Raw genomic sequence first — 24,289 nt, forward strand, 5'->3', positions numbered from 1 at the left:
ATCTGACACACAATGAATGTTTCCAAACATTTGAGTGGTTTGTCTCCGCCCCTGTTTGTTTCACAGATTAGTCATTTGCATATTAATGTGTCAGACGCAAGGTCACACAGCCACTGAAAAAAAAATCATTGATTTTGGTGTTTTCATATGCCGAATTTATCCAATTATAGCTATCCCATTCCTTTATTTTTTTGGTTTCTAATAGCCTTACACATTTGGATGCCCCTACACATGGTAAAACAGACCTTGATGGGAAAACAAATTGATTGTGCCGATAAACAAGCTTGAAAATCTTTGCTGTTACTACATGGACGTTTTCTAGGAGTTTATGTTTTTCAAAATACAAGGTCTTTAACAAAAAATAACGTATACTTATTGTCGTCGGATTAACACCAAATTTTCACAGCTTTAAGGTGACAATGAGAGGAACTTGAATGTGTCCAGACAAACTATTTCATCGATTATTTACAAACGAGTTGTGGTTTGAGTTGGGGGCAATGTGACTAAAACAGTAATTGAAATTCAGCACACTATTTTTTAAAACGCGTTGCTTGAATAAAACTGACCAGACACATTCAATTTACCAGACTATTGAACAACTAGGAAAAGTGAAAAAAATACTTCTTATCGCCAGCGTAAATGCGTAATTATTTTTTTTACAGAAAAAGTAATTTTTCACCTTTGTTTGAGTAACGCGTCGTAGAATGCAGATACGGGCATGCAAAATACACTTGTGAAAAGCTTGAAGTCTGGCCATTCTAAAAATATATACTTTCCCGGGTCTATTTGTAGTCATTTAGTCACAATTAGAAAATGAAAACAAGTATGCAAATAATAGTCTCGCTACCTTAATAAGTCATTGGTAATGACATAGTCCCCGTTGGAATTTACAGTGAATAATTGGCTGGTCTAGTATCAACAGAAATTAGATGTATTAAATTATTCTTTCAAAATCAGAAATTAAACAGGTGTGCTATTCATACATTTTTTGTATCAAAACTGAATTTCCTTTGTCTGGGCTCATGTACAGAGATACAATGTATAGTAGTACGGTAAAAAAGCAATATTACAGGCAGTCTTTGACCCGATTGTAAAACTAAATGTCGTGGACATGTATCCTAACGCGTGGACATGTAATCTAAAACGTGCAATGTATGTACCACATTTTCACAAAAACTGACAAAGCATGCATAAGTTACCACATTTTCAAAAAACAAAATGGCTGCCAGTCGGCAATCTAAAGCTGGCAGTCCCTGATAGCCAAACTTTTATGTTGGTATTGTGTGCATTTTTAGAGGTTTATTGTTTAAGTTAGTTTTGAATCATATATCTCATTTCATTCAACATCACACTGATTCAAGAGAGAAATACACTGAAGATGGTTTGGTGAATATGATTCTTCTTCTCATTAACATATTTATACTGTGTGGTGGGCAAGTCTTCCAACAAGCTTTGGATAAAAATCTCCTCGATACTTTTGCAAATGTGTGATGAATTTGTTTTTGTGTATCTGTTAATCGACTTAATTAGTTGATTACGAGTGAATGGCTGTGTTATGTCTGTCATCGTTTCGGCCTATTTGAGGTTCTGGACGGAACTCGACTCAGTGATTTGGAACTAATTACGAGATAACCGTCGCTATTCGGACTACTATTTCTGACAGTTAGTATTCGCAGTTATTAATGTAGTGAACGATTAATCAAAAGATATGACGTGTTCAGTACTTAGTGTGATTGGCTTTATGATTGAAGGTTACGCCTTAGAGTCTTTTAACTGCTTTGTAATTGGTTAAGGTTTTGAAAATGAATAAAGTTGTTTTAGTTGGTCTTGGCGAGTACACGAGGACAGACGCAGTCCAGTCTTGGAGAATCTTGGGACGATTCTTGATGCAGTCTAGAGAGAGTCTTGAGTCAGCCTTGCAATAGTCTTGGGAATTTTTTCCCAGGGAGCTGTGTCTTATAGAGTGCTCGAGTTTAAACGTATGTTGTTGTGTGCGTCTAGGCCCGTAGTTTGGGGGGGGGGTTCAGTCGAACCCCCTAAATTTTTGAAGTGAATAGATTTATGATCGTAGATTAGAACATAATAAAACAAACAGTATTAATTAAAGTATTTATCATCGTTTAAGGTAGCGAGACTATTATTTGTGTTGAAAATTACGATTTTCACATTTATTTATTAATTGATGAAATGCACTATAAACTTTCATGTGATAAAGTCAACATAACATAGAATGTCATGTAAGTTGTTTAAAATCTAGATTTTCTGAAGGGAAGCAAGGCAGCCTCGGTCGTGTTTTCCAAAATCAACAACACAGGTTTAATCTGTGTGCCTATAAGTTTCAAAGATAAACTCAAGACAAAGCAATGTTAGGATGTGTTATCAGTAGCTATCTGACACACAATGAGTGTTTCCAAACATTTGAGTGGTTTGTCTCCGCCCCTGTTTGTTTCACAGATTAGTCATTTGCATATGAATGTTTCAGACACAAGGTCACACAGCCACTGAAAAAAAATCATTGATTTTGGTGTTTTCATATGCCGAATTTATCCAATTATAGCTATCCCATTCCTTTATTTTTTTGGTTTCCAATAGCCTTACACATTTGGATGTCCCTACACATGTTAAAGCAGACCTTGATGGGAAAACAAATTGATTGTGCCGATAAACAAGCTTGAAAATCTTTGCTGTTACTTCATGGACGTTTTCTAGGAGTTTATGTTTGTTTTCAAAATACAAGGTCTTTAACAAAAAATAACGTATACTTATTGTCGTCGGATTAACACCAAATTTTCACAGCTTTGAGGTGACAGTGAGAGGAACTTGAATGTGTCCAGACAAACTATTTCATCGATTATTTACCAACGAGTTGTGGTTTGAGTTGGACGCAATGCGACTAAAACAGTAATTGAAATTCAGCACACTGTTTATTAAAACGCGTTGCTTGCATAAAACTGACCAGACACATTCAATTTACCAGACTATTGAACAACTAGAAAACGTGAAAAAAATACTTCTTATCGCCAGCATAATTGCGTAATTATTTTTTTACAGAAAAAGTAATTTTTCACCTTTGATTAAGTAACGGGTCATAGAATGCAGATACTGGCATGGCAAACACACCTTTGTAAAGCTTGAAGTTTGGCGATTCTAAAAATATATACTTTCCTGGGTCTATTTGTAGTCATTTGGTCACAATTGAAAACAAGTATGCAAATAATAGTCCCGCTACCTTAAATCACTTGACTATCAGACTCAGCCGAAATTGTATTATAGTAATCACGGGCTTTAAATGTCAATCGTGAAGTTACGCCGTCTCAGCTCAACAGCAGCAAATAAAAAAAATGTTATAAACGGGCAAGCTTTTATTCGGTGATTCCGAGATGGTGTAATGAAGATCGCGTTCAAGCAGCTGATGTTAAATATTAAAACAACATTGAAACAATAATGTAATGGTAGTCACTCAGTAAAGGATGTAGTGGTTCTGAATAGGGCCGTTTGTCTTGTGCTAGTGTTCGCTCAGTTACTAAAGTGTGGAGATCGAACGGGATAGACACGAAAACACGACACTGTACTTTCCTAGTTTGGTTCAATAGTTTTGTATTCTTCAAGTTCATGATGGCACATATACTGTTTTGTTCTAAGTGTATCAGCCTAATGTAGTCAACTTATTGTAAGTACGTGTAGCCTGTGTTATTGGACAATAGTGTATAGCTACGGGTTGAACAGATCATTAAAAAATGATTTAAAAAAGATTTATCATCACGAGTTGTATAGGTCGAAGAGCTTCCTGCAGCCAACAATTTACCCCACAGTGTTGCTTAAGCACTGAAACTGTGCAATGAATCATATTTTTCAAACACGTTTTTTTTTGTGATGTCTTAGAAAATTTACTATATTTTAGTGGGTTCATAAACAAGAGAAGTAGTCATTGAAGTCTATTGAGACCGCTGCTAAACTACCACTATATGCATATTATTTTACCGCCCTTTAAAAACAGATTTACAGTGAACCAACAAATTTACATACTGTAACTTGGTAGTATGTCATTGGTTAGTGCATTTAATTTGTTTGATGCAATCATTGTGCCAGCTATTCTTATGGTAGCGATATGGGTGTACACAAATTCGGAAACCGAGAGGGTACAGACAACATTTTGCAGATATCTACTTAGCGTTGATTGTTGTGCAAACAATATGGACGAATGTGGAAGGCTGCCATTATGCTGTGGTTATTTCAAGCGTTGTATCTCATATTGGTTGAAATTACTTGAAGTAAAAAATAGCTGGAACCCCAAAACATGTTATATCATGCTTAAATGATTAGACAAGATTGGCAAACTTACTTGGGAAACAAGTTGGAGATACTGCAAATGTCTTAGAGATATTTACTCAAAGAACAAAAAAATTTTGTCAGCAAGAATGGCATGCCTCAATTTCACAATCATAAAGGCTGTGTACTTTCGAAAAAATTATAACCTGGGAGATTTATTGGCAAGCAATTATAGACTAAAATATATACTGACGAGTTTTCGCTGTTTTGGCCATAAACATAATGTTGAATTAAGCAGACACACAAAAATACAGTTTGATCAATAATTTTGTAGTTTTCGCAGTGATACGTTTGAATTTAGCATGGTAGAGAATGAAATTCACTTTGTTTTTATATGTCCATTATATAATGATCTAAGGGCTGATCTTTTGTCAATGACCCTATGCAATTATGGAAATACTGACAGTCTGGGCTTACTTCGTCGCTACACAAACTGACACACCATATATCAACTAGCTCTGTATCTTTTAAAAGTTTTCAAGTGATGAGATGAATATGAATCCAGCTTAACTTAGTACCATATGTTTACATGGATGTTGTATTGTTTTTAAAACGTGCTATGCACTTTTCTACCCATTACATTTTGTATGATGGGCTGAGGACCTTTACAGAAATAAAATTACATAATACAAAATTGACTAATACTAATGAATAATTGTAGACAGATTTGGATATGAAATCGAGTCACTTTTATGTGCGCTAACATCTGCGAAGAGCGAAAACCCTCGTGAGTAGCATTCTACCTTAAAATGCATAGACAATAATCCTAAGATACGTACAGTCTTGTCTTTTCTGTGTACAACATTTTGCCGCGGTGGATCAAGGGTGTGGGTGTGTTTGTCTGTGGGTGGAGAATGGCTCAGGGCCCCTTCTCTAAAATAGCAAAGTAGTTCGAAGATGTTATGTAAAATAACTTACCAACGTAACACAAAGTAAACCAATTGAATTTAAAACCGAGAATATGAAAATGTATGTAACAGAGCTCAAAGACACTTTTTGAATATTATAAAATTCATACGTTTCACATCAAATATATTATTGTTGTTTCGAACCCCCAATTCAAAAGTGCTGGCTACGGGCCTGTCGTCTATTTGACTGTAAAGTTTAAGTGACTTTCCCGATCCCGTACCTCAAGGGGACGCGATAGAGAGACGAGACGAGATTTCCCCCTGACACGTGTGGAGAACCCAGGGAGAAGATTTTCCCCGTGATATATACATGTAACTAGAATTCATTAGACCAGTAAAGTTGGCTGAATCTGAGTGTTGTTATATATAAGAATATAGAGTATTGAAATTAATGGTAGCATTGAAAATGTGTATCTCGTTTTACAAAGAATGGTGTACCTTTCTCAGATTTGTTCATTTCGTGATGATATCTTCAATTCTCTAATTTTGATGAATATTTTTGTAAATTTTGGTAAAAAGTGATATTTTCGGCTTCTTGTTTAAAACGGCAAGTCCGATTGGTTTGATATTACATATATCGGTACTACATGTAGATCTCTCTCGGATTTATTCATTTTGTGATGATATCTTAAATTTCCTAATTTTGGTGAATATTTTTGTGATTTTTGGAAAAAAGTGATATTTTCGACTTTTTGTTGAAAACCATATGTCTGATTGCTTTGATACTATACATATTGTTCATTTTTAATGATATCTTCAGGCCTTTAAATTAATTGAAATGTGCCTTGCTAACAGCGGAGCTATCTCAGCCGACAGACTGCTTGTTAATACGTGTACTATCCTCACACTTAGAAGAGAGAGTCACAATTGTTTATGCACCATACAAGGGGGACGACAAAGGTCATATATTTTTATGTACGCGACTTTCAAAAAACACCACCCTTTGTACTTTCTGACCAGTCTATTATACGGCAAGACTCAGTCAAAACAAAATGCGCGAGATATGGGTCTCATACAAACCAAGACGGTGACTTTGACTCTTGCGCAGATCAACGAGTACAAATTGAGACGTTAAGTATGTTATTAGGTGATTGAAATCCTGAAGGTATTGAAGGAATCATAGGCAGTAAATAGTGCAACTTGCGCCCAGCTCGAACCTCATACTTGTGACTTCTATTAGAATATATAGAATAGAATAATGCCTTATGAAATCTGACATTTCAGTTTTGGTAATTGCTGTATTAAAGCTTTTTAAAATAAACATACAATACAATAATATATTTCAAATAAACTACAACTAAATCACACTGAAAATATAGAACAACAATACAATTAATTGATTTTCACCTTTACTTTTCTTATTTTGTAGGCTTTCTGTATGTAATTTAATAACCCGTGTAGACATTGTTTGTTAGTAGTGTTCAAAATGTATATAAATTTATCTTTGTTGTTGTAATTTTTGAAATTTGGATTGGGAAATAGACTATATATATCTTGTCTATTTTCTGTATAGAGATCACACTCAGTGATGAAATGGATTTCATCCTCAATCACATTACATTTGTCACATTTCCTGTCCTGAATTTTTGTTTTTGGTTTTGTGTGTCTACCCACTTCTATGTACAGTTGCTAATGCTAATTGCAGCTAATTCTAAATTTGCTCATTGTTTAAACCGTTTGCCTATCAGTTAACTGTTGTAAATAATATTCCTGTTTAATGTCGTTTTTGAATAAACAGTAAGTCCTCAGTTTAGATTCTGTTCTTTGCATGTCTATGTTCCATTTGTTAATGTAGTACTTTGCTGCCATTTTGTTGAAGTTTTGTTTTGTAATATCCATATGAATTTGATGCTCATTCACTATTTTGTTGAGTCTTGTTAGCCAGTAATCATTTTCTTTGTTTGTTTCCATTTCCTTCATAGCATTGAAAGCTATGTTGTCTTTCGTCAATGTAGTTAAATGTTTGTACATAGTTATTGCCTTATAGTATAGGAAGTGTAACAATGGTAGTCTACCAGTATCCATTCTTACTACAATATTGCTTGATCTGTTATTCACATTTAGAATGTTCCTACAGAATCTGAGATGGGCTTTTTCAGTTTCTGTCTTGTCCCAGTTTTTGTTCGTACATACTCGCCATATTTCAACCCCATATGTTAATATTGGTATTTGTGTGGTCTCAAACAATTTTGTTCTAATAGTAATATTGTTTCTATTATAGATAGGTGCTTGTGCCCTTTCTGCTCTCCTTGCTTTATTTGCTAGTGTTGACATTGTTAAGTCCATAGACCCATTACTATTAAAATTATCACCCAGATAGGTGAAGTTTGTTGTTTTCTCAATTATATCATTTCCTTTTCCAGCTTGAATGTCGGGGTTACTTTATCTTCAAGTTTGACTGCACATTTCTTGTTCAGATACATATGTTTTATGACATTGTAGACATTGCCATTGATATTGTTGGTTTGCATTTTATACATTAGACCAGTGTTCCACACAGTATCGAAGTATTTCCTGAGGTCAATAAGACTGCAGTAAAGTTTCCTTTTCTGTGCTTGATATTTTTTTTTTATCAGTTGTACGATGTTTTTTCTGAAACCACCTTGGTTTGGGTGAATGATGTTGTTCTCATCTAGAAATTGGGTTAGTCTATTATTGATGATGTAATTAAATAGTTTTTCAATGCTGCTACATAATGATATTCCCCTATAGTTATTGGTGTCATGCTTATCACCTTGTTTTAGATAAGATGAGCGCATTGGATTGTGGGAAAACCTATGTTTATCAACACAAATGTCGCACATGCGCAGCGCGACAACCACCGCACAACACAACTCGATTTTGAAGGCTCCAGCCAGCTCATATTTTTTAAACTGGAAAAAACAGACGAACAGAATGAAAAATAAAATCTATAAAAAATACCAGGTTGCTCTTTCAAATTTCCCCAAAGCCTTACCTATATTCTACCAATATCTGCAGAATAAATCAAGAAAACTTGACAAACTGACTCTATTTGCGAATACTTAATGGTTGGCACAATTGGAGGCTTGGAACCAATCACAAGACTGGTTATGAACCAGTTGAGCAAGGCTAACCTCGATGTGGTTCGTAACCAGTCTTATGATTGGTTGTTGACAAATGCTGAACCAGCCACGCCTCCAACTGTGCCGTGCGTTCGGTCAAACCGTGGTTGTATACGTCGCTATGAGTCCCATATCGAACAGGACGCGGCATGACGATTACCGCCCTTGCGAGATCTCACACAAAGCGCAAAATGGGACTCAATCGATTTTGGCTAGATTCCAGGAAACGCAGTCACAACCCTGGATTTTTATACAGTTTCTTGTTTATTTGTATGGAAGTGTATATATTCGCTGAACTGTGCGTCAGATCACGTGACCCGGCTGGGCTTGCGCGTAGAGGCGGGGACCAGCCAAAGTGTATATATAAATGGCGAAAGCCGGGTTACCGCGAAATAAATAAAACACGTGAAGCATACAAAACTGTTTCAAATCGTAATACAAAGGGACTAAACCATTGTTGGTAAATCGAGTTACTCGTAAACTTCGTGATATGGGGAAATCCAGCCTTGTGTACATGTCTGTTGTCCCGTTAACACACTGTGTCGGGTGGCGTAGCACAGGGCTTCGGGGGAAATCCCGCAAATCACGTGAGGCACAGTAATTTCCACGCGCCCTAAATATAGAATCGTTGTCATGAATTCCTCGAATAAAACAGTCTTTACGGGTACGGGGACCATTGCGTGACCGATTGCAGTCAATTACTGTACGGGTACGGGGACAATTGCGTGACCGATTGCAGTCAAATTGCCTGATTTTCTCAAGGTGACAATATCATGGAGTTCCGTGCTCACAACCAGACCGTTCTGTATAACTGCGAAGAAGGCGACTTACTGGAGTTCGAGAGAGGAATGTACTCGCACTGGGGAGTCTTCATCGGTGATGGTAATGTAGTTCATTTGACGGGACAGAATGACGGGATAAAAGACGACATTGGCAACCCGACACATTTATTCTCTGTGTGGGGGAAGCAATTCAGCAAAGCAGAGGTCAAGTGTGACGATTTCTGGGACATAGTTTCCCACTGCAAAGCGAAGATCAATAACAAAGACAGCAACGGTCGCACTGCATTATCTAAAAGCAAAATAGTTGAGAATGCACTCAGTAAATTGGGAAAGATTGGCTATAACGTTCTGTGGTATAACTGCGAGCACTTTGCTCATTGGTGTCGATATGGCGAGGAGAAAAGTGACCAGGTATGCCCACTTAGTCCTAATAATGTGTGTAAATACCAAATACCCTGTAGGAAGTTGTGAAATCTGATTAAATAATATCTTAGTTTTGGCTTTATTTTATTTTATTTTATTTTATTTTATTTTGATCTATTATATATTTGTTGATAGTTTTTTTTATAAAGTTTTGGTAATTGTGAATGCCAAACAAGGCGATAGTTAATAATATACCGAATCACAAGTACGTAATAAAAAACATAAAAAATACAACATAATTTTAAAAAATAGTATAAGTAATATATATATATATATGTATATGTATGTATATATATATATATATATATAATAAAATACACGCCGTACAATACATCTGATTTTAATCAGATTGGAAATTGTGTTGTGTTTTAAAATGTAACCTTTTTATATTCACAGGTAGATGGATTTCTGACTTACATGGCACTTGGTATTGGTGCTGCCGCTGTGTGCATGTTTGCTGCTGACCGTGCCACAAAGTCGTCCAAACAGAAGCAATGATTATAGTGAGTCACCTTGCGATGGAGATACAGCTGGCGATAGAGAGGGGTCTATTGACGCTTTGTTATGCATTTACGAATGTTGGCGCTCTCGGTGACAACTACGATTTTACTCCTATTTTACTATTCTAGTTATTATATGGACATGGATATCAGTGGCGGATCCAGCAAAATGTATTGGGGTGGGGGTGGGGGTGGGGTGGGGGGTCCAAGTTACGCTTAAGATATACGGACCATAAATCTCAGAGAAGCTATGCGTAATCCATATGATGCGAATCGTCATGCGTTGGGGGGGATGCCCCCTGCCCCCCTCTGGATCCGCCACTGATGGATATTATTTTCCCCCATCCTCGATAAATGGAAAACTTACATTTTCAACAATATCGAAACCATGGGCATCGAATGAATGTAATTCAAATAGTAAATAAACTTGTTAGTTGTAAGCTGGGCACTGAACACTACATAGCCTCTTGTTTTACGTTTATGTGAATACAAACATCACAATAGTAGTAGCAACTCGATTCTGTAACGCTATTTTTAATGAATTGTTTCCGGCTCCGTTTTACTGTGTGTGTGAGTGGATTCATTCGCCAACTGATGGATATGTAGTACTCTGGCGATTGTTAATGGCAATATCGAATAAAAACGCGTTGTAGGGTTGTCAAACACTTTATTTTACTCCCGCTTCACTTCAATCAAGTACACGACGTACATTTACTTACAATGGCTTGCATTTCACAGACTTGTCATAGCTCACTATTCACCTAAAACTGTAACAAATATGAATAGAAAAAAACAAACAATGTATTGCAGTGAGAATGAAAAATACTGCTGGACTGAACAAGCGACTATGCGGTCAGTAGAGCTCCGCTCTAATTTACAGAGGGCTGTGGCAGTTACTGTAGAATACTTTATTTCTGCTTGGAATTAATTTTCGATGAAGGAATGATTCAGTGAAAATAAAATCCAGCGAACATACCCTCTTTCCTATATTTTACATCACATTGTCAAAAATCAGTGAAAGTAAATTCATACAAAGAACAAAATGTCTTTTTAGCAAAAATTAATTTCAGCTAAAATAAAGCATTTTACAGTACTAGATGATTAGGAGAAGTTAAATCTATGACAGTTTAGTAATTGTGGCAATGGTCACTCAGTCTGAAAGGGCATATCCCGTAGGAGGAAACGTATGTATGTATGTAATACATGGATGAAATTGATGATATGGGTGTACAGGAAATTGAAGTTGTTGTCACTATTACCAGAATACATGTTTGCATTATTTGGTTACTGTACATGTGACTGAATTGAAAATGACAAAGTAAGACAATGTGACCTTGACCTTTCCTTGAAAGATCTTGACAGAGGGGTGACCTCCTGACACCAATACACATGAACCTGACCCGGCCTTGAAGATTGTGGGGAGGTGTTTAGGTCCTCCACCCTCATTGTTCAGTATCACCCATATCCATGCTAACAATGGATGGACGACGACAACAACTCATGTGGTCAATTCATGAGCTCCGCTCAGTCATCTTCATTACTATTTATTCAATATTTAGAAAATTCAAACACTGATTCTCTGATTCTGCCTGCTATATGCAGACGATTTACTTTTGTAATCTAAATAAACAATGCTTTAAACTGATTAAAAATATATTGTGAAAAGTGGCAAATGGACATCATATCAAAAACCAAAATTATTATGTTGAACTTGAAACAGTTTCTAATTATTCCTACCTGGGAATTAAGTAGTTCAGGCAAACTCCATAAAGCACAAAATTATTTAGCAAATAGAGCGTTGAAAGCATGTTTTAAAGTAAAACAACTTTTACACAGTGACATAAATATCCCCGTTAAAACATATCTAAAAATGTTTAAACCAGTTTTACTGTATTCCACTCAGATCTGGCCAAGTGACAATATTAAACCAAAACAAAATATTTTCAACAACAATAATCCAGCAGAAAAAAATCACATTACAATTTGAGAATTTCTCTTAAAAGTAAATTGCAAAGCATCTAGTATAGCATGCTTGATGGAGTTGGGTCGCTACCCTCTCATTGTTACTAGTACAATTCAGATGGTAAAAATTTTGGATAAAAATATCACAGAAGCCAGAATACACTCTTCTAAATGAGGCGTATAGACTAGGTATTGAACTAGACAAAACTGGCACTTCAAACTGAATGTCAAGCATCAAACAAACTTTAAACTTAGTGAACATGGATGACATCTGGAAAATCCACCCTTCTGAAACGAATAACCAACATATTACCACATTCAAACAGAACATAAAACAGGTATTTCAAAATAACTGTTATAAATTTCCATTCAATGACAAAAAAGGAGGCAACCATAGAAACAAACTACGCACTTATAGATGCAACAAAAAGAAAATTTAACTTGAAAGTTATCTTGAAATAGTAAAAAAATCCATTCTATAGATAAGCATTGACAAAATTAAGTATAAGTGCACATACATACAAATTGAGAAGGGCAGATATACAAACCACGCTTTACAAGAAAATGACAAATTTGCCAGAATGAAGAAATTGAGGATGAAAAACATTTCCTCACGACGTGCTCACACTATGATGGATTAAGAAAAGACTGCCTGAACATATTTCTTGCAACACCGACCAATCAAAACAAAGAAAATAAACTAATAAATATACTTAAAACAAAAGACAAAAATATGTTAATGAATTTAGGCAAATTTGTAACTTCATTAAATCAAAATTACCAGCTGCCTCGTAATTTAAAAAACACATATATAATTAAAACGTTGAGCATTCTTCACATAATCGAAGAGTCCAAATCTTGACAATAATTATTCCATACCTCTGTGCCTGGGTCGACTCTTAAATAATGTATTAATAACAAAGTTACAGCATCTGCCGGCTGACACCCCTGAAAGGATCCCAAGGATATCAAAAGTTGTCAACAGAGGGCGCTACACTGTAAACTAAAAACTTTGGAATAAAGCCTTCACGAGTACCGATATATTCGAACTGTTTCCAAGAATAAACACGTATGATACGTATGTTTAAGCTGTATCGTTGCCCGTAGTATATTAGCAACCTTGTCAATTTATTCGTTTTTTTAAACTAGCAGCTTATGATGAGAGGCTTTTGCAGTGAGTGACTTTCGCAGTAACTTTTAATTTCATCGAGCAGAGAATTAATGTTTTAAATGTCTTTAACAACTGGTGCTAATCTGAAATAAAGAAATGTATATATATATATCAATTATTACTAACGAGATTTGCATTGTCATCAATCATCATCAATCATCGTCATTTCACTTGGCAGAGTGGTTGTGGCTTGTCATTTCACTTGGCAGAGTGGTTGTGGACAAAGTACATGACAGGATTATGTAGTAGAGTATAATAATAATAATAATAATAATAATATGATATAATAATAAGTATTGTGATTACATTAAATCAATAACAGAAAGTTATTTTACAGCAAATAATATTGCAACATGATATAACATGCATATTAATTATAATTAATTACTATGCTGTGCACACATTATCTCAGGATGAGGAGTCATGTCAAGCGACAACATAGTTTGAGATAGGTTTATTAACATCATAGGCAAGGCAAAGACATTTCAAGTCAGTATTTAACATTAGCTTCAAGTTTCTTTCTTTCAATCTTCATTGGTAAGCATATACACTTCGTGAGCATTTAGCAAATTCTCTAAAATGCATATAAATTAGCATATAGTAAGAGTCGATGTCATGTCTTTAGCATCGACATTGGAACTATTGTATTGCACTGTCGTAGATGGGGGATTCTGTAAGTCTGAAATCCGAAAAAAATGTTTACCTTTATTTAATTTTGGGAAGGGGGTTTTATCAAAAATTAATAATTACATCATAAAGTCGGGAAATCGAGTTTGAATTTGATTTTCAGTTAATGTTACTTATAACTTAACTTATAAATTTCAATTATTCCGAAATGTAACATATTCTACCCATTTTGTCACCTACCCTAACATTCAAAAGTATGGTTATGTAGCGCAGTGTCAGTCGGTTGTTTGTGTTGTTGAATTTCCTATACGACTTTTGTTTAATGATCTATTGTTTACTATGTGATTTCCACTTCAGTGAATGATTAATTTAAATTGATTTGAATACATTTGATAGATTTATCAACAGCGCAAATCAACCCTGAATCATTAAGGAAATAGAGATTCATGGAACACGAGAGATTTGTTATACCCTATTACATTTCAGGAATAATTTTTCATAAACAATAATGCCTACTTAATAAGAATTGTACATTGCACTAGATTGCATGCTATGTATTCTAGAATGAAACAGGGGGTTTTAGTGATTCGTCGGGTCGTATTAGATGTATTCTAGAAAACCACAATTATCAATTTTGTGCAACCATACCACAGCTGTTTTGTAACTATAATAAGAATGAGCACTTGAAAACTAGCATTAATTTCCCTGGGAGAAATTATATGTGTGTGTGTTGGTTTACATGCATAACGATGAATATATTGTGATCACGTGAACCACGTGATCTAACTCATTGTCTTCCTCAGGAGCCATTCCCTAAATGAATACATTCAATGTGTTTGCCACTCCGACAAAAACAAATTAATATGATACCTGTATGAATAACATTCTGGTCTGTACTGACGTGTTGTTATTTTCTTGATGGTTAAATTCCTGTATCTTTCTGTATTTGGCGCCTGGGATATCACACTCTTCTACCTCTACTAGTATATATGACGAACCTGCAAACATTTTTATAATTGCATTCCTGAGATAAAATGAATTCTCATAATGTTTAGAATGGAATCAGTTAAAGATGCATTATGGGTGAGAATGTGGTGAATAATAATGTTTAGTATAGTTGTTTGATAAATATATTAGACTATGATTTACATTTTGATATTTGGTCTACAGTATGCAGTATTGAATACAAATATTGAAAAGATATATGCATTTGTACATGTTGCATATTTAATGTTATCAACTAAACAAATCTCGATTGTTCAAAACCTGGGGGCGCTGTCACGTTGCTTTCTAGGCATGCAGTCTGACCTTTTTCAGATCATATCATATTATAACATCTAATATCACTTGATATCCGACGTCCATCATATTTGACGTCCATGATATCCGATTGTCAACATCAATCTCAAACAGCCTAGGATTTATTTTAGCAGAAAACAACACATACAGTTCACATTGGTTATTATCAAAGCGCCTACTACTATAGTGGGGGAGGGCGGGGGGGGGGGGGCAAAGAAGGAAATCTAGTACAGGTTACAGGAAATAAAAAAAGGCATTTTACGTTTTTCAGAAAATAAAATGAAAGTTTCATTTCCTGTAAAAAATAGGTTTTACGATTTATAGGTAAAGCAAATTTCTAATTACATTTTACATTTTTATAATATATTTGATAATTTGTGTTTAAGAAACAAAATTGGAAATTACGTACGAATTACGACATTTAATGTGGAAAATGCTTTATACGTTTACAAAAAATAAGTTCTTTGTACAAATTACGGGGAAAAAAATAGCTGATTACATTTTGTACCCTACCCATGTATACGAATTTACGTTTCTTATTTGTTTAAATTACATTATTACGAAAGTAAAAACAATAGATTACAGCTTACGAAAATACCCCTTGCCGACCCTCACTATATATACGGTCAGACAATAGCTGGTTGTGTAACGATTTAACTCTCTTGAAAAACATAAAATCAATGAACTCAATATCTTCACCACTCAGCGTGGATAAACAATTCTACCTTAGGTAATCAAGCAATTTGTAAATTTTTGCATGTCATGTCATGAATAGCTTATACACAAGTTATGAAGTAACTTTTTCAGTTCTGGCTGTCACGTGCATCCACATACATTTGACCACTATGAACCCTTCCACGCACTGTGTGGAAATCAATACAAATAATCAGATGTCATTAGTAAAGTGTTTTCTCTTTCGAGAGACGTTAACAATTTCAATACTATCTGTGAGCAAATGGTTCTGAACTCCTGATATATATGCCGAGCATTGTCTTTGTATGAAAACCGCGTTATATGCTTATCTATGCGTAAATCTAGAATAATAAAATGAGTAGCTATATAGTCAAGTCACTGTGTGGCGGGTATGCTAATAGAACACACTATGTTGTTGTTGTAAATGGGTCGCTCATAAAATTGTTAAAATCTTATACCGCATTTTACAGGCTTGAGAATAATAACATAAAAGGACTGTTGAATGTTTTTGTGCGATATATATTGAATATATTTAGTTGACGGAAATAAAGTTATTATTCTTGTTGTTGTTGTTGTGCATCTATTTTGGTTAGAACATTCGAGACTCCCCCACGTATGTCAAAGCCTTTAAATGCTAAACCCTGTCGTCAACAAATTTTGCAAATATATCATATTATTTTCTGCATTAGTCTTAAATCATACATTCCCTATGATTCTATTCCGATGTTAACATATATTAGTTATAAGGTTTTAATTAATGCTTTTTTACAAATACTTAACTCTATAAAAACTACTCATTACAAAATGCATCTACCCTCTATTACACTTTTTGTCAGTCATTTTTTTATTACAAAGCGCATCACGGCTTATTGCAAAATGTGTAAGTAATTACAAAACGTGCCTGTACACACGTTGATATTCCACTAATACTCAACATTGCGCATAATGTTTTCAATAACTTTTACACTTCAAGTTACCTAATTAGTATTCATTTCGAGAAATCAATGAGCAGTTTGAAATTTACGTAATACAATCACGCGTGGAGCTCACTCCTGCAAGAAACTAGTAGCGTCTCAGAGTAGCACCAAACCTAGACTGGCCCAGTCGTGGCAATTTTATTGTTTTACAACGAGTTTGTAGAATCTTCCGCGTTGACGAGAAATTACAATAGTAGTCGCGTCAGACCACGGCTAGTCTACACCAAACCACAGGCGCCCTCACGTGCCAACCCCCGGTTCCTATCAACCAATTGTTTTTTATTCTCAGCGTTTTTCTCTGGAAATCAATGAGAGAGGACTAACTTATGGCAACTGTTACATCAGTGTGTGAAGGTGTGTCTGGGTAACTATTTATTAGTCACTCCCGAGCTTCCTGAGAAAAGACAAAATGCTTGTTCCCATTAATTTTGTAGTATTTCACATGATTACGTATACATATTTTTATTTTTGAAACATGTTCATTATTTGTAGAAATACACTCACACGACCATGAAAGTCTGATCGTCCGGTCACTTTAGATGCTGTTTATTTATATCTACTGACTATTTTTATCAACCGGAAACAACATTTTCGAAAGAACCGACAACAATAATGCGTCTCCATTATTGGCAGCCATTGTTGGATCAGTCGTATAATTATCATGCTATTAGCAGGCCTGTGTATATTATGGAAGGAATAAAATAATTGTTCTAACCATGTTTGACACATATGGTTAGATCAACGCGTGCTCATTAATATCCGAAAATGATAAATGGATTTGTAGACATGAGTGGTGTGGGCGTGCCTCAACATATTGAAACATATTGAACTTCAGTCAGCCAACTTCATAGTGTACTTCTACTTTACCCAATTAAAGTTTCGTTTCCAAAAGGATGGATATTTATTTTCACCGATATGTTGTATCTTCAACATACTAGGTAGTGGGATTAGACATGTAACAGCTTTATCGTAATAAGGTTTCTTAAATGCAACCAGTTCTCGGGTTTTACGATCTGTTTTGTATATTTGAGTACATGTAACTTCTTCTTTTATAATATACAGATCACAATTCAATATTATCGCATAATGATTTACCAGTAATTTTACAATAACCTTCTTTATATTAAATGAACTCGCATATAATTAGAGAGATGTAAATGATAATGAATCACGTTGACGAGGAATTCGTTAGTATTTTAGCGTCAGGGGGTAATTTGGACGTGGAATTTAATCATTTCTTGTGGGTGCAGATATCAATATATACAGACTGTCACAAATGTTGTTACACGGGCAAATGACAAACAAGTCAGAATACACTAAGTATACATTTCAAAACTGTACTATTTGTTTCTAACCACAAACATAATAGCCGATATATAAAAAGGACGTAGTTTCATTTTTTTGAAAAACGCAAAGGAATCACCCTCAAACTCAATATGCAATGTTTATGAAAGGTATTTAATAATCTCCATAAATACTAATTCACAGCCAGCAAATGAAATTGAAAGTAAATGCGACAGATAATGCATAATAGTATTCAGTTAGCATGCGGTCGGTGCGATCTCACCAGCAAATAGTCATTAAATTACATTGTCGTTGTAGTAACTTCAGGAAAGTCGACGATCACTACTTGATGCCATGGGGTTATTTCAAAGCAAAGAATGTTCAAGCCCTTTTGAGGTAACGCTTAGCAACAAATGGAATTCCAGGTTTGACGAATGTAAAGATCATTTCGTCGCCGATTACCTCTCTCTTTTCCACTGCTTCACCTTCGTTGACTCCCCTGATGGCCATCTTGTCGCCTTCTACTTTAGCAATAGCCACTCTTGTCTTGCCGAAAGGCCCTATTTCTTCAGTAAATGGTTCATCTGGTTTGAACTTCTGTACGACAGTTTTGTTCTTGGGACCTGTGAAAGACATCAGGTAGTAGTCGCCATCTCTGGTGCACTCCACTGTTATCGGCACATCAATCATTTGGTCTACTTTCTCTGGTCATGGTCCCTGCAGTAATTTGGTACTTTTAGTCGGTTCCGGTGGCATTGGTCGACTCACCAGTTGGCAACTGTGACAACTTTTACAAAATTTCTCAGCTTGTTTGTCGATTCCGGGCCACCACACTTTGGTCCGTAACGTCTGTTTCATGCCCACGATTCCTAAATGTCCCTCGTGCACTAGTGTCAATACACGTTGACGCAGTTTTCGCGGTATGACAAGTCTGGTACCACGGATTACCAGTTTTCCCGATTACGCATAATCCAGAAGACGCTAGTATATACAGCTTGCAGCGATTATCTTCCCACTGACCGAATTCGATACAATGTCTTAGTGCGACTAGCTCTTCATCATCTGCTGACGCTTCCTTGACTTCTTGGGTTGTCTTTGTGTTTGGTGTAGCAGATACAGCAACAAATTTGACGTAGTCGTTGGTTGGCGAGTGTATTCGAACTGACGGTTGATTTTCTGATGAAATAAGTCGCGACAGGGGGTCTGTGATATTTGCCTTGCCAGGTATGTATTTCACCTTGAACTCGTACGGTTGCAGTCTCAGAACCCAACGTTCGATCCTAGCACATGGTTTAGACTTTGTCGAATAGATTACTTCAAGTGGTTTGTGATCGGTACATATTACAAACTCAGTTCCATATAAATATGTATGAAACCGTTCACAAGCCCATACTATGGCTAATGCTTCCTTTTCGATTTGTGAATACCGACGTTCAACATCTGTCGTGCTTTTACTCGCATAGCTGATGACTCTGTATACCTAGTCCAACTGGGCTGGCATCTGCTATGATTTGCGTGTCCGCGTCAAAGTATCCAAGGATTTCAGCACTCGCGAGTCGTTGTTTGAGCTCATTGAACGATGCTTTCTGTTGTTCGCCGAATTCAAATGGTACACCTTTCTTCGTCAACTGCCGTAGCGGGTCAGCTATTGTTGCGAAGTCAGGAATAAACCTAGCATTGTAGTTGGCTAGCCCGAGAAACTACGAACTTCGGTTGCAGTTTCGGGTTCGCGTACATTGAGTACTGCGTTTACTTTCGCGTCGGTTGGTGTGATTCCGCGTTTAGTTAGTAATAACCCCATGAAGGTTAATTGTGACATGTAAAACTCACACTTTGCTTTGTTTAATGTCAGATTTTTCTCTCTCAGTCTCTCGAGGACTTGCGCTAGTCGTTTATCATGCTCGGCTTCATTTTTCGCATGCAGGATTATGTCGTCGGATATGTTGGCAACACCTCACATCCGTGTAGTACTTGTTGTATTACGTGTTGATATACTTTGGGTGCTGCATTGATCCCGAACATAAGACGCTTATATCGGTATAGTCCGCAATGTGTAACAAAAGTAGTAATACTGCGCGATTCAGGGTCAAGCTCAAGTTGGTGGTAACCCCATCTGAGGTCAAGCTTGCTGAATATAGTACTTTGGTTTACCTCATGTAGAACTTCTTCTACCGTTGGTATCAGGTGGCGTTCGCGAATAATTGCTTGGTGCGCCTGACGCATGTCCATACATAGCCGGATTTCCCCATTTGGTTTGGGTACAACGACAACCGGACTCACCCACGGTGTTGGGCCATCAACTGGTTCGACGATGTCCATGTCAATTAATTCGTCAATCTTAGCCTTGACTTTGTCACGCATGCTGAACGGTGTACGACGCACTGGTTGAGCTACCGGGCTCACTTCAGGGTCAATATGTAGTTTGATTTGGTAATCTTTCAGCTTACCGACGCCGGTGAAAACATCACTATATTTATCGGTTATTACTGATTCACTCCTAATGGCCTTAACATTCGCGCCTAGTTTCAAGACTCCTAGTTTGACTGCAGTCTTTTTTCCGAGCAAGGGTTCTCCCTCCCCATTGATGACTATGAATTCAGTTTCAATTTGCGTCTGAAATTCGTGTTATTGCAGTGAAGCTCCCTTTTATTTCTAGCGGTTTACTGCATCCATATGCGTACAATTTCTTGGTTGAGCTTTTTGTAAAGTCAATAAATTTTATTTTCAGCTTTTTTAGCTTTTCCCATAGATCAATATCAATTATGTTGCTGCTGGCTCCAGAGTCGATTACCATATTAATTGGAATACCCCCTACCATCACTTTGATTTTCTCAATGTCGCATCTCTGTTGGACTGCAAATGTATATTCATCCCCAGACTCATCAGCGCTGACGTAATTTATGGATGGTTTATTTCTCCTTTTCCCTCTCCATTTGGGTTTAGGGTTGGTTGTTTTTGTTTTACACTGTGCTGCGAAGTGGCCTGGTTTACTGCACTTAGAGCAGATTTTCCCTCTGGCCGGGCACTCGGGATCTCAACCATAATGTCCCACTTTCCTGCACCGGTAACATGTAGCAGCGGATTTTGCACTGGAGTTGTTTTCCTTATGAAACGTTTTTCTCCCTGTGTTTTTCTCTTGTAAACGGTGAATGGGAAATTCGTTACTCTTAGTAGCCATAACCTCAAGTTGAATTTCGACAGCCTCATATGCAGCAGAAATTTCTACTACCTCCTTCAGTGTCAGTTTCTGCCCCTTCTCTAACAGTTTTCTACGTAAACCTGTTGATCAGCAGTTTTCAACCACTTGATCACGTATTTGTTTGTCAGACTGGGCCCCATAATCGCAATCTTTCACAACTTGTTTCAGCCTGGTCACAAATTGGGCAAGACTTCCACTTTCATGTTGTTTCATGGCTCGGAAAATGTGGTTCTGGTAGGTAGTGTTTACTTGGGTTTTGAAATAATTGTTCAAAGCCTCCTCTGCCTTCTCATATTCATTGGCACTACCAGTATCGTCCAGTGTTTCAAATATTGTTTGTACATCCTCACCAGCTGAATGGAGTAGCAATGCTCTTCTCTGTTGTTTGTTGATCTCTTCACCAGCAGTGATAATCAGTCCCTTGCTATCAGCGTACATGGTGAAACTTTTCACCCATCTTTTCCATCATGTGCCAACACTGTTTGGGTCTCCATTTGGGTCGAATGGTTTCACTCCCGTGATGTCACCAATACTGATTCCAGCCATTTCTTATTTTAACAGAATGTTCCGTGATGATTACTTTTGATCTTCGTCGCCAGTTGTAGAGTGTCTGATACTCGATAGTGCAGGATGACACTGGATAATAATTCACAAACACACAGAATCTAATCTAGTCAGCCATGATGGATTTTTAATAATCAAGCACGCCCTCTACTGGCCATGTATATTAATTACAGGTCAAAGGTCATATGACATAACAGGACACTACAATGTATTCCTGTATGTATGATGCATGTGCCAAATATGAATGAAAAGGGTCCAAAAGCCTTGGAGGTATGATAGTATATATGGTCAAAAAGCAAGATGGCGGCCTGCAGTCTGCCATCTTTGATACGAAAAAAATCAACTACACATGTATCTTAACATGTATATATCAAATTTGTACAAAAACTGACAAAGCATCCCTATGATACCACATTTTTAAACAACAAAATGGCTACCAGTCAGCCATCTTGTATTGAATCAGTAAACCACTGAATGTGCATATGAAGCACATGCAAAGAATGAACACGGTTCTGAAATATGACCCCGGAAGGATGGATGGAAGAGACTTTAATTTGTGTGACATTATTTAGTTGTTAGGTAGCTGTGTAGCTGTGCCTGCACTTGACAGTTCATCAACCCATTATTATGATTTTGATGGTTCGATTGTAAAGAAATTCTGTTTGATATGGGACTCATAGCGACGTATACAACGCACGTAAAATACATTGTTAGATTACACGAAATTCAAACTGCTTTAGATATCACACCAGCAGATTCTCACGTTCTGTCCAAAGATGTTCAAGTACCTAAAAGTTGGATTTTTTTTATGTTGATGGTGCCTGCCTTCATGTCTGCATCACATGGCACATTATTAGTGCATTATTCATGCTTTGGAGTCGCTTCTAGCTAAGTTGGCACAGTTTATCCCCATTGAATCAACTTACTCGTATTGCCGAATACAAGAGTAGAAACTGTACAGTGGCGGCGGCACCGTGGGGGCGGTCGCCCCCACGAAAAATAAGATGAAACGCTCATCCATATTTGTCACTAAAATCCACCGCAAATTTGTTCCCCAAAATGCAGGAAATAGCGTTTCAGAGGGTCTAGACTTAAAAATTTTGCAGGGGAACCCCTGTACCCCCCAAAAAAGGTTGCGCTTTTGGCCCTCAAAAAAAGCTGCTGCTGCCCCTACTGTACTTCCAGGGAATCTCTGATTTGAGGGAACAGTGTAATCGTAACATATTCAGAGAACTCGCTACATCTTCTGTCAATCCAATGACTGATCATGATCTCAAGTTCCTGTACATATCATCCTTGCCAGGGAGAAAGGAGATATTGCCCTGCTCAGTTATCTTAAAACTTGTTATTACATGAACAGTTTCTAGTACCAAAAGATTCAGGTGAGCTAAGACCAGTAGTTGGTTTGTCACCCTTAAACTCATCTTTCGATCTAAAGTCTACTGCAAGAGCTATTATGGAGAAAAAATATAACTGAAAAAACAAAACTGAGAAGTTATGAAAAATTCAAAGAATCTTATAATTTTGAAAAATACTTGGATGTGTTGAATTTGAAACAAAGAATTTCAATGACTTTAAAAGATGATGTAATAATAAAAAAGATTGGCAACTATATTTATAACCCATTTCTGAATCAAGAAATGAAAATGCCATTTAATATGTAACACTTGCTTTTTCCCATTAACAACTAACTTTCTTTTTATAGTAGTAGTTGTCAAACTAATCTTTATTGCTATTAACTGATAGAAACAATGTATTTCTAAGGATGCAATAAAGTTATTATTACCGGTATTTTTAGTAGTGTCAAGGACACATACTAATGCAGCCAGCAAACCAACCTCTGTTGAGGTTTGTGGTAGAAGGAACAGCGTGGTACGCTGAGTAATCTGTTCGCCCTCTGCTCGGCAGCACGAATGTTTACAAGGAGGTGCAAGGTAATGGTAATTTTAACTTCGCACACCGGGCATCTTTGTATACCTGTACATAATTGACTGATTTCTCCACCATCAACTAAGGGAGACGAACTCTAGATGGACACTTACAGTGCACTATAGCATTCCCCTTGTTTCAATACTAGCGACAGTTTGGCTCTACCAAACAACACACAAATGACACTCATCTGGTGTCTACTAATATACCAGCCAAGGCAACGGCAAACACATCATTCATATCCCTCTATGCTTCAGCTGGTAGACTTTCTTTACCATGCTGCAAATATGGATAAGATGTCGTATCTAAAGTGGGAAACATCAAGTCTGCAATCAACATTGCTTGTCAGCAAGTGCCAGCGCCCTCAATTAGCCAACAAAACATTATACTCTTTTTAACGATTATTATTTTTGCATGTATACCGATCATAAAAAATAATAATGTAAACTTGTCACATGAACCCGAAACCAATTAATCAACAAATGTTACAAATAAAATTTGTTATACAGTAAAAATCACAAATTAGAAAGAATGATTCAGGACATTTGACAATTTTAAA

At 36.5% G+C, this 24,289-nt stretch overlaps 1 protein-coding gene across 1 annotated transcript; it reads left to right on the forward strand.

Annotated features, from left to right (window-relative positions):
• Positions 1–9,001: 9,001 nt before the first annotated feature.
• On the forward strand, positions 9,002–10,688 carry LOC146748066 (phospholipase A and acyltransferase 3-like). The gene is made up of 2 exons (XM_085508223.1): positions 9,002–9,513; positions 9,922–10,688. The coding sequence occupies exons 1-2, from the start codon at positions 9,094–9,096 to the stop codon at positions 10,021–10,023; spliced, it is 522 nt and encodes a 173-aa protein (XP_085364349.1). The 5' UTR covers positions 9,002–9,093; the 3' UTR covers positions 10,024–10,688.
• The last annotated feature ends 13,601 nt before the right edge of the window (positions 10,689–24,289 follow it).

The sequence above is a fragment of the Saccoglossus kowalevskii genome, chromosome 2 (assembly GCF_978046115.1).
Source record: "Saccoglossus kowalevskii chromosome 2, keSacKowa6.1, whole genome shotgun sequence".
Taxonomy (NCBI): Eukaryota; Metazoa; Hemichordata; class Enteropneusta; family Harrimaniidae; genus Saccoglossus; species Saccoglossus kowalevskii.

Coding starts and splice junctions, on each gene's coding strand:
- LOC146748066 (XM_085508223.1), top strand. CDS start 9,094: ATGGAGTTCCGTGCTCACAACCAGACCGTTCTGTATAACTGCGAAGAA. Junction 9,514..9,921: donor GCGAGGAGAAAAGTGACCAG/GTATGCCCACTT, acceptor TTATATTCACAG/GTAGATGGATTTCTGACTTA.